The sequence below is a fragment of the Entelurus aequoreus genome, linkage group LG11 (genome assembly GCF_033978785.1).
Source record: "Entelurus aequoreus isolate RoL-2023_Sb linkage group LG11, RoL_Eaeq_v1.1, whole genome shotgun sequence".
NCBI lineage: Eukaryota > Metazoa > Chordata > Actinopteri > Syngnathiformes > Syngnathidae > Entelurus > Entelurus aequoreus.
In genome coordinates this window covers 56,470,609-56,482,816 of record NC_084741.1, presented here as the reverse complement: position 1 = coordinate 56,482,816, position 12,208 = coordinate 56,470,609, and the positions used below count along the sequence as shown (strand labels likewise).

The 12,208-nt window shown below is 38.0% G+C and overlaps 1 protein-coding gene across 1 annotated transcript in view; it reads right to left on the bottom strand.

The window, feature by feature from the left end:
• Positions 1–663: 663 nt before the first annotated feature.
• nfatc1 (nuclear factor of activated T cells 1) overlaps positions 664–12,208 on the bottom strand; it is a 109,628-nt gene continuing 98,083 nt past the window's right edge. The window contains 1 exon segment of the mRNA XM_062064315.1: positions 664–2,273. Within this exon segment, the coding sequence (XP_061920299.1) occupies positions 2,218–2,273 (56 nt within the window). The 3' untranslated portion in view covers positions 664–2,217.

The following is a 12,208-nucleotide window of genomic DNA, read 5'->3' as shown; positions in this document are numbered from 1 at the left end:
CTGATTTCATTCCAACTTTGAATTGCCTTTTTGGATAAAATGTAGTGAATACTTTAAGTCAGGGGTGTCAAATGTACGGCCCGAGGGCCGGATCAGGCCCGCGAACAGGATTTACACGGCCCGCGGGATGAGTTTGTTAAGTATGAAAATTAACCTGAAATTTTTGAATGAATGAAACGATGTTCTAAATGTGTCCACTGGATGTCACAATAGCAATTCTTTGTATCTTTGTAGATGATGCTACATATGTACAAAATAAACCACACAATGGTAGTACATCAGTCGAGGAAAAAGATCAATTGATACAATTTTTGTATCTTGATAGATTGAAGAAGAACACCAATGAGTTGACTGATGAACATTATCACATAATTTATTCAGAAAATATGAATAACGACAAATAAAAGAAACCCATTAACATTATGATTTGTACATTTGTGCTTGTTTTATTTTTAAACAAAGAAAACAATCTGAAGTTGTCTTTATTTTTAAGTTATCGTGCCGTGATTTTACCAGTCCGGCCCACTTGGGAGTAGATTTTTCTCCATGTGGCCCCCGATCTAAAATGAGTTTGACACCCCAGCTTTAACATTGAACATTTGCCAAAGGACACTCCAGTAATTAGAAACATTAAAAAGACATCCAATATAAATATGTCTGATATTTTATTCAAACAAAGCATGTAACAATCAACTTTTTATGTAACCACAGGAATAAAAGAGAAATAAAATATTCAGTTATTCAATCTTACAATATAAGTGTACATTTATTAACAGCTCATAATAAAAAAAAAGTGAACATAAGTTATGCATGGTCACGATACCACAATTTTCATAAATATATCATAATAATCAATGGGAAACTTAGTTGACCTTGTGTCTACACAGAAAAAGCAAAAGTCACAATGATCTTGAATCCGAAAAAGGACAGTAAGGCACAAAATAGAAACCTTGCTCTTGTAGTTTTTAGGTCATGCTTTTATACCATATTTCCAAAAGTGTATGCGATAACTACATAGAAAGCTATAATCAGCTAAATAATCTAAAATATTTGGTCAATGTGCATGCTCCAAAAGATAAATAACATGGAAAAGACAGGACGGTCCATGACATGAGAGCAGGAGTTAGAAGTACAACATTTCTATTTCTATGGTAAAGTGCATCATAGCTTTGTACTGGGAGGTCGGGAGGGGGCACTGAAAAGACAAACCTGGACAATAATTTCACCAAAGATAAAATGCTTTGGTTTGCACAGATCAATTATTGCCAGGTGGAACTTGGAAGTAACAGTCCTGCCAGGTCTTCATTTGAATTACCAATGCTGGCAACACTTGAATGATCTTTTTTTGTTTATTTACACCTGCAGAGCGAGCAGTAACAGACTGAATTGCTTCAGGATAACGTAGTGTGAATTCAGCAGGTAAGTATACCATTGTTGAATTAGAAATATGATATCTGGATTATGTGATGTTCAATGATTGTCTGTGCGTCACAATGTCATGGTCTGGTGGAAGACTGAGCATGATGAAACAGGCACTAAGGTGAAAGCATAATGATGGGTTGTAAAGATGTAAGTAAGCAAGAATATATTGGGAAAGAAATGCTGATAAGCTAACTTAGTAGAATAAGCATAAGGCAGATTTTCAAATATGTCCTTATAAAATAATACAACAACATTCAGTATAAATATGACATTGAGAGAAAAAGGATGAGAAAAAAAAGACTATTCGATCCCGACGTCATTTCCAACATTTGTCCGTTTTCCTTGTAAACAAAATCATCAAATGATACAAAAGTGTCATATATAAAACTTTGGGTTATAATTGACCATCATTTGCTTCTGCTGCTGGCCTTCACTAACAAGTAAGGCACAGTGAAAATAGTCACGTAGCGAGACAATTGTGCCATCAGCTTGTCCAAGCGAGGACAAAAAGCATCACACTCCAAAAGAAGATTGTCAGTAAGAGTCTCAGTAAACTGTTTGGTCCACTAAAGAGCACATTCCGCCCCTTTATACATTTCCAATGTGTACAATATGACATACTGTATTTACGTATCAACATATAATAGAGATGTCGACTTGTCTTTGAGCAAGAGTGATGATCATTGGTTCAGATGGGAGATCCTGGTCGTGGTGGTTGTTGTTCTTCGTCTGCTGGATCTCCTTCTGATGTGTTGATGATGTTATTTGTGTGTTTGCTGCAGCGCTTCAGGACGTCTACGCATGAGTGTGCACGGAAATGCTGGAAAGGTCATTCCTGATGATCTCGTTAACTGCGGAAACAACAAAACAGGTAGGTCATTTTTTTTAATACTGCACCGCCACCATCATAATAACAAGTCATTCAGCATGGTTGTGTTATTGCTGAAGTTGACAAAAACATTTGAATGAGGTGCAATGGCTTCACTATGTGTGTGTGTCATTAGGAATGTTTAACGACCAGTTTATTGATTTGTATTGAATATTGTCTCATGTCTAAAAATGAAGGATGTTCCGAGCGTGGTTTTATGCTGCCGATTCCAATCATCCATGAGTGAGATTGGCTGATACTAATATCGATCACACGTATTAACTGTCAATTTTTCCATTTATTTATGTACATATATCATGAAACTTTTACAAAACCAATAACACAACTTGTAAACTCCTCAATCCAGCAGAATATTTTCCCAAACACTCTCAAACATGCAATAATAATTATAATCATAAATCAAAATAATAATAATGGATTAGATTTATATAGCGTTTTTCTAGACACTTAAAGCCCTTCACAGTGAGAACACATCATTCATTCACTCCACATTCACACCTGGTGGTGGTAAGCTACATTTGTAGCCACAACTGCCCTGGGGTAGACTAACAGAAGCGTGGCTGGTAGGTTACGCCGACGGCCCCTTTGACCACCATTGATTGATTGATTGATTGAGACTTTTATTAGTAGGTTGCACAGTGAAGTACATATTCCGTACAATTGACCACTAAATGGTAACACCCGAATAAGTTTTTCAACTTGTTTAAGTCGGGGTCCACTTAAATTGATTCATGATACAGATATATACTATCATATATACTATCATCATAATACAGTCATCACACAAGATAATCACATTGAATTATTTACATTATTTACAATCAGGAGTGTGGAGGGGGGGTGGGGTGGGGGGGTGGGGGGGTGGGGATATGGACATCAAGTAGTGGACATAGAGAGAGAGAGAGAGAGAGAGAGAGAGAGAGATCAGAAGGCATAAGAAAAATAATCTGCATTTGATTGTTTACATTTGATTATTAGCAATCCGGGGAGGGTGTTACTTTAGGGTTGTAGCTGCCTGGAGGTGAACTTTTATAGCGGTTTTGAAGGAGGATAGAGATGCCCTTTCTTTTATACCTGTTGGGAGCGCATTCCACATTGATGTGGCATAGAAAGAGAATGAGTTAAGACCTTTGTTAGTTCGGAATCTGGGTTTAACGTGGTTAGTGGAGCACCCCCTGGTGTTGTGGTTATGGCGGTCATTTACGTTAAGGAAGTAGTTTGACATGTACTTCGGTATCAGGGAGGTGTAGCGGATTTTATAGACTAGGCTCAGTGCAAGTTGTTTAACTCTGTCCTCCACCTTGAGCCAGCCCACTTTAGAGAAGTGGGTAGGAGTGAGGTGGGATCTGGGGTGGAGGTCTAGAAGTAACCTGACTAGCTTGTTCTGAGATGTTTGGAGTTTAGATTTGAGGGTTTTGGAGGTGCTAGGGTACCAGGAGACCCATTATTCATTCCCCAGTGTGAGCGGCACTGGGGGCAAGGGTGAAGTGTCCTACCCAAGAACACAACGGCAGTGATTTGGATGGCAAGAGGCGGGGAACGAACCTGCAACCCTCAAGGTTGTGGCACGGCTGCTCTACCCACCACGCCACGGCCCTAAGATAAAATCAATATTAGAAACTACAGGCCAATCAGCATTCTCCCAGTTCCAACCAAATCAATAGAAAATGTTGTTGATAGGCAACTTGTGGATCATCTCGAAACTAACAATTTGCTACACCCCATGCAGTTTGGTTTCAAGAAACCTTACTCTGTTGCCATCTAATCGAAAACATTAAACAGTCACTTAAGAAGAAGGGGTTGTAGCAGCCATTTTTCTTGATATCCGTAAAGAATTTGACACAGTTCACCATGTAACACTTTCTACAAATTGGCCAAAATAAATACATTTTTTGACACATTGAACTGGATCAGATCCTACTTAACTGATCACACTCAAATAATTAGGTTTAAGCAAGCAACCTCCGCCCGAATACCATGCACCAGAGGACTTCCTCAAGGTTCCAATCTGGGTCCAGTTCTATTGACTGTTTACATCAGGAGTGCCAAACTCGTTTTCATTAAAGGCCACATCGCAGTTATGGTTGCCCTCAGAGGGCCGCCTTTAACAATTCATTAATTTCATTCATTCATTTATTTTTTATTTATCTCCTTCATTGATGTGCATTTTTGATCAATAGACAATTAAACTTTAGCAACGAAACACATATTTACTAGGGATGTCCGATAATGGCTTTTTGCCGATATCCGATATTCCGATATTGTCCAACTCTTTAATTACAGATACCGATATCAACCGATACCGATATCAACCGATATATGCAGTCGTGGAATTAACACATTATTATGCCTAATTTGGACAACCAGGTATGGTGAAGATAAGGTACTTTTTAAAAAAATTAGTAAAATAAGATAAATGAATTAAAAACATTTTCTTGAATAAAAAAGAAAGTACAACAATATAAAAACAGTTACATAGAAACTAGTAATGAATGAAAATTAGTAAAATTAACTGTTAAAGGTTAGTACTATTAGTGGACCAGCAGCACGCACAATCATGTGTGCTTACGGACTGTATCCCTTGCAGACTGTATTGATATATATTGATATATAATGTAGGAACCAGAATATTAATAACAGAAAGAAACAACCCTTTTGTGTGAATGAGTGTAAATGGGGGAGGGAGGTTTTTTGGGTTGGTGCACAATTGTAAGTGTATCTTGTGTTTTTTATGTTGATTTAATTGAAAAAAAAACAAAAAAAACCCATACTGATAATAAAAAAAAACGATACCGATAATTTCCGATATTACATTTTAACGCATATATCGGCCGATAATATCGGCAGGCCGATATTATCGGACATCTCTAATATTTACACACCTATGCTTGAGAAGGAACAGGAGGAACAAATTGTATATTTCCTGACCCCTTCAACATAATAAGTAGTCTTACTTAATGGATAGCCCAGATTCACAATAATAATAAATAGAAAAATAAAAATAAATGAATAAATGGTCTGGAATGGAAAAACAATACCACTGTTTTTAGCGGTAAAATTCAAGCAGCAGAGCTGCCAGTTGTTGTTTTTTTGCCGTAAAATCTTGTTGTTTTAATGTTTTTTTTGTTTGTTTTTTAATGTTTGAGTGTCTTACTGTATATGGAAAAAAAACAGTACCAAAGTTGATTTTACGGTAAAAAACTCAGTCGACGGAATTTAACCGTAAAATCTATTGTAAATTTGATTGATAATTTCTTTTGAAATCATAAGTCAAGCAGATATTTAAGTACAGTATTTATCTTTATTTTAACCAAAAACATTTTTGCAATACATGATAATATAATATTTAGATTTTGATAATATTGACTTTTAGAAGATATGCAATTGCATGCAGTACATGATTTTTAATGTCAAAAATGAAAAAAAACAAATATATTTAGTACGAAAAGATTTTATTAACGCATATTATTTCCAGGCTTTCGCGGGCCACATAAAATGTGGCGGGCCAGATTTGAGTTTGACATCTCTGGTTTACATCAATGGTCTACCTACAATATGTAACGATGTCAAAATAGAAATGTTCGCTGATAATACCGTCATATACACTTATGGAAAGAACATGGCAGAAGCTGCAGTCAAACTTTCATGAGCCATGGACAGTAAATATAGATCAATGGCTCCACGATTCCTCACTCTGTCACGATCGGTGCGCATGATGATGCGGGTTTTGTTCTCCCAAGATGCAAATGGACGAATCCGGACCGGACTTGCAGGTAACAACATGATTTAATAGTAAAATAACACAATACAGGTACCAAAACAGAAAACAAACTGACTGGATAAAGTGCCGAGCGCACCGGAAGTTAAGGCTACAACTTAGCACAGACAAAGATCACTAGCAGGGGCTAGGAGACAAGCAAAAACTCACGTAACAGTTGCGTGACACAAATAAAGAAGCCAGGACGAGTGATCAGAAAGGCAGGCTTAAATAGTGTCTCTTGATTAGACACAGGTGTGTCCCAAACAACAGAGGCAAGTGAAAATCATAAGTATCCATTGTGACTAAACTCAGGAGGTGCACAGACAGAAACTAAAGAAGTCCAAAACTAACAGAACATAACTAAACAAAACATGATCCGGACCACGGATCATGACACCCTCACCCTGAACATCGAAAAGACTGCAGTCATGTATTTCACCAACAAACAGAAATATGACGACTACCCCACTGTCACTGTCAATGAGAAACCTATATGAACTGTTACAGTACTTTGTAGTAGATAAGAGGAATGTTTTCTTTCAAAATCCATCCATAACTTTTTGAGTAATGTTGCTAAAGATTAGACAAACAAAACCTGGCAAAAACATAACTTCCGCGCCACTGTTGTCTTCAGCGTTCCAAGCCAAAACAGACTCGGTCAAGGCACACCGTGCCAAGGGAAAGTACCTGCTGCACACTGAAGCTACTTGATAAGCTACCATCACCCGGAAAAGATGAAGCCAGTAAAGCTAAACATCAATTTGTGAGGTATTTACATTATTAAAAGTTGAAATGTGAGTTAACTTTTCTGAGAAACTGCATTTTACTAACTGACCAGCTCAGTGGCCTTGTGGTTAGAGTGTCCGCCCTGAGACTGGGAGGTCGTGAGTTCAAACCCCGAGTCATACCAAAGACTATAAAAAATGGGACCCATTGCCTCCCTGCTTGGCACTTAGCATCAAGGGTTGGAATTGGGGGTTAATTCACCAAATGGTTCCCGAGCGCGGTGCAGGCTGCTGCTCACTGCTTCCCTCACCTCAAAAACATGTGTGTAGTAATAAGTATGATTAGAACATTTAGGCCAGAGGCGTCACACTCATTTTAGCTCAGGGGCTGCATGGAAGAAAATCTATTCCCACTTGGGCCAGATTGTTTTCTTTGTTTTACTTCTGCACAAAATTTCAAAAAAGCACATTATGAAAATGTACATATCACAAATAATCCTCTCGACAAAACACTTCTCGTGAGTTGAAAGTTCTGAGGAAAAAAATTGGTGCAGCTTCAAAAACAACATGAAGAACACAATGAATTTAGACTTAATCTTAGTGTATCTACAAAGCAATTAAACTTTAAGTCACATCTTATCTAGGTACAAAAACAACAAAATAAAGCATAAATAAAAAATATTTTATGTATCAACTACCTCATTTGTCATGTCCATGTGCTAAGTCAACAAACCATACAAACTGAGGTAGAAACTATTCAGAATGGTTGAGTTACTCCCTTTTTTCTCGGCATCACTGTGTATCGATAGAAACATAAAAGCTGTGCAATGTGTAAACAATTTCAACAAACCAAAAATAAAAACTTAAAAGACTGACAGTATTGCAGTAATCACACACTGTTCACTTCATTTAAATTTGTACCAAAGACAATCATTTTCACAGAACTATATCAATGTGCAGTGTCTCATGCAGCCTTTTAAGTGGGGTTACCAATTGTTTATTTCACTCCTGTTTGTTTTACATAGGTGTAGGGGGAGGAGTCGCAGCTTTACCTACCTCATACTTGCTCACTCAAACTGTATGCTTGCCTAACAAAATTGCTATTATGACATCCAGTGGACACATCTAGAAAATCAGTTTCTTTAATTTAAAAATGCAGCTCAATTTTACACTTAGGAAACCCTTCTCGCGGGCAGGATTGAACCTGTTTGCGTGCCTGTTCTGGTCGGCGGGCCGCATGTTTGACATTCCTGATTTAAGCATTATGTTTAATTACAGTAAATGTATTTATCGTAAACCTTCCTGCCACTTCATTTTATACACTATGACATTTATAAGACTTTTTTGGGGGGAACTAAACCACAATAGTTCAAAGAGGCAACCAGTTCCGTTGCCTTAGTACTGTGATAATATTTAACATTGACAGATACTAAGAAATACAGTATATTTGCCATAATGGAGGTGATTATTATTAGCTTAGGGGAACGGCTCCACACTGTGTATGGAGATAGATAATTGGCTGCTCGCTTTTCAGCCCGGAGACTACAATTAAATACAGAGGGGATCTGACTTTGTAATTGGCAATGGCGATCACAACATTTTTTTAAAAAATCGGCTAATACTAATCTGTGTCCAATCAATCAGCACATCCCTATTAGGTTTGTAGGTACACCAGTATTAGTATAGTACCGCGATACTAATGAATCATATTCAGTACTATACCGCCTCTAAAAAGTACCGGTCCATCACCCTCCCGCCCCCCCCCCCGATGTCGTCACGTCGTGACATTGCTGGTTTACGAGCAGAGGAGCATGTTTGGCAACACACAATCACGGAGTACTAACAAACAGACACAGATTGTAGACAGAAAAGGGAGAACGTACGCATTTTGGTTTAAAAACTAACGATAAAAGTGTAGTTATAACATTGAAACGCACACAGGAAGAGGTGCTTTAAGACATGGCTAGCTAGCTAGTAACTAAAGTTCAGCCGCATTTTGCAGTGTTGTGGATACTTCTACATCACTAATCCTCGCCTCCATGGCGACAAATAAAGTATGTTTCTTACAAGTTTTTCACTCTAGTCCGTTATGTATCATCCCTGCAGGACGAGGAATAGCTAAACATGCTTCACTTCACACCATTGCTCACCGGCGTCACCGCTAATGACGCCATACCTGAACGTAAACAAACGCCATTGGTGGATCTACACCTAACATCCACTGTAATGATACCAAGTACAAGAGCATATCTAGTCGATACTACTATCAATCAATCAATCAATGTTTATTTATATAGCCCTAAATCACAAGTGTCTCAAAGGGCTGTACAAGCCACAACGACATCCTCGGTACAGAGCCCACATACGGGCAAGGAAAACCCACCCCAGTGGGACGTCAATGTGAATGACTATGAGAAACCTTGGAGAGGACCGCATATGTGGGTAACCCCCCCCCTCTCTATGATTACATACATTTTTTTTATCGTCACAAAATCTTTTTTTGTTTTTTTCAAGTTCATATTATGTTTATAAAGTCAGGAAATATGTCCCTGGACACATGAGGACTTTGAATATGACCAATGTATGATCCTGTAACAATTTGGTATCGGATTGATACCCAAATTTGTGGTATCATCCAAAACTAATGTAAAGTATCAAACAACAGAATAATAAGTGATTATTACATTTTAACAGAAGTGTAGATAGAACATGTTAAAAAAAGAAAGTAAACAGATATTAGCAGTAAATGGAAAAAGTAGATTAATAATTCATTTTGTACCACTTGTCCTTAATAATTTTTACAAAATAATAGAATGATAAATGACACAATATGTTACTGCATACGTCAGCAGCTAAATTAGGAGCCTTTGTTTGCTTACTTACTAATAAAAGACAAGTTGTCTTGTATGTTCACTATTTTATTTAAGGACACACTTGCAATAAGAAACATATGTTTAATGTACCCTAAGATTTTTTTGTTAAAATAAAGTCAATAATGCAATTTTTTTGTGGTCCCCTTTATTTAGAAAAGTATCGAAATACATTTTGGTACGGGTGCCAAAATATTGCTATTGGGACAACACTAATCCCGATTAAAAATAAGTGTCTTATTTATTATTTAATTCCCATTTTTAATGCTTTGTGAAGGGAACCCATTGCTGGCTGTTTCTGCTCAACAGACCTTTTGAATCTTAAAGCTGAAGTATTTAAATCCATGCTGGCATTTTAACCTTGTCATTGGCGTTTCAGCACCAACACAACTAAACACATTTTCTGTACATGATGTCAGGGCATGGCAGTAGAGCAACATTACACATCGTTCGTCCAGGCAAAAGGAAACCACTGGACACTAGTATCACAGAGCCCAAACATGCCAAAGTTATATCGGCCCCATACACACATCTCTTTTGCACCAGTCATCCTTATGTCCTTCCTGTGCCCGCGCCTTTCCCACAGTCGGCCAGGCGGCCCCGCGGCTTTTATCTGCTTTGTGTTCTTTGGCAAAACGGAGGGAAGTGACTGAGAAGATGGCGAGGGCATTGAGTCCCGCCGCTCAACACAAACAAGAAGCTCCTCAATTATAAAGCTGGCTGTGATAAAGCGGACTGATGTTGACGGAGACCGACGGAGTCGAGCGGTGAGGAGCCGAGACAGGAAGTCCACCCACCTTGAGGCAACGTGTTATCACGAGACACCGTTTGAATGCTTGAATAACAAACAGTACAACATGTAGTTGACACTTACTGGACACTTCGTTAGGTACACATGCAGAGTCTAATGAGATAAAAAAAGAGCTGTAATATGTATGATGTATTGTGCACGTTATATTTCTTCATACACTAGATCAGGGGTGTCAAATTCATTTTCATTGAGGGCCACATCGCAGTAATGGCTGCTTTCTGAGGGTCGCTTTTTAAAAATTAATTTACATTATGCATGCGGGTAACAACCTGTGATTAATCATGTTTAATCAAAATGCATATGCATTTGATTATTAGATTTTTTTATGTATAACTTGCTTTAAAATCATAAATAAAGGTGACGCGCAGATATTTAACTATTTGTTTTTATCTCACAAAAATAGTTTTGCAATACAGTATATAATAATATAATTGGCATGATCAGATAATATTGAAGTTTAAAATATGATTTTTTTTTCTGTCAAAATTATATAAAAAAAAAAAAAGTAATTTATTGAAACCCTTTTTTTCTAGGCTTTCGCGGGCGACATAAAATGAGGCCCGGGCCTTGAGTTCGACACCTGTACACTAGTGTCAATGCGCTTGACAAAATATTGAAATGCATCGCCGACATTTATATATCCTGCACATGAAAAAATATCGGAACTCAGGGTCAAAACTCTGCTAAAGACGGCTGGTGGATTATTCCGCAATTTTTAAGAAATAGCTCCGATTTTAGCACTGGTCCTATGATGGAATCACTAAATTGGCCAATAAAAAACAGAATTTACTGTTAAATATCAAATAAATTGACATTAATGTGACTGAAATTATGTCATCGGGACGAGAAAGAGCGTTTATCTGGGGAAGCCATCTTTCGCGCAATCGTCCCCGAAAAAGTTCTCACCTGCACCATCCCAAACTAAACAATGTCGAAACGGCCACTTGAAACACTGGCTAAATCTGTAAATATAGAGTGGAATTACTGCCAAAACACATAAAAATGCCACGCCCATTGATTCCCAAGTAAAAAAAAATACATTCTACAATTAAAAAAACAATTCTATAAATAAACTGACATCAAAAATGTGTAGGTATAAAAACAATTTTCTCAAAATAATAAAACGAATCACAAGAATACCATTTTTTTTCTGCAAGTAAAAAAACTATCTTCTTCAAGTTTAAACTATTGGCAGTATTATTCCACCCTGTGCAAGCCACACACTTGCACTCAGAGCACCGCAATTCGCACTCTACAACGACAGGTGGTGCTGCCGAGTACATTTAAGGCCCTCAGAACTACGGTTATTTGCACATTGTGTCGTCCACCGAAAATAACGAGGAAGCAGGGTGCGGAGAAAAATTGCAGACAGAAGAGAAGGGAAACTTTCATGTTAATTTACAGGTTTAGCTTGAGTAAGAACATATTTATGTTTGTGGAGTTTGGGCAGTAATTTCACTCCATATGCGACTAAACTGGGGCAGCACGGTGGGACAGGGGGTTAGTGTGTGCGCCTCACAATAAGAAGGTCCTGGGTTCAATCCCGGGCTCAGGGTCTTTTTGTGTGGAGTTTGCATGTTCTCCCCGTGACTGCGTGGGTTCCCTTCGGGTACTCCGACTTCCTCCCACCTTCAAAGACATGCACCTGGGGATAGGTTGATTGGCAACACTAAATTGGCCCTAGTGTGTGAATGTTGTCTGTCTATCTGTGTTGGCCCTGCGATGAGGTGG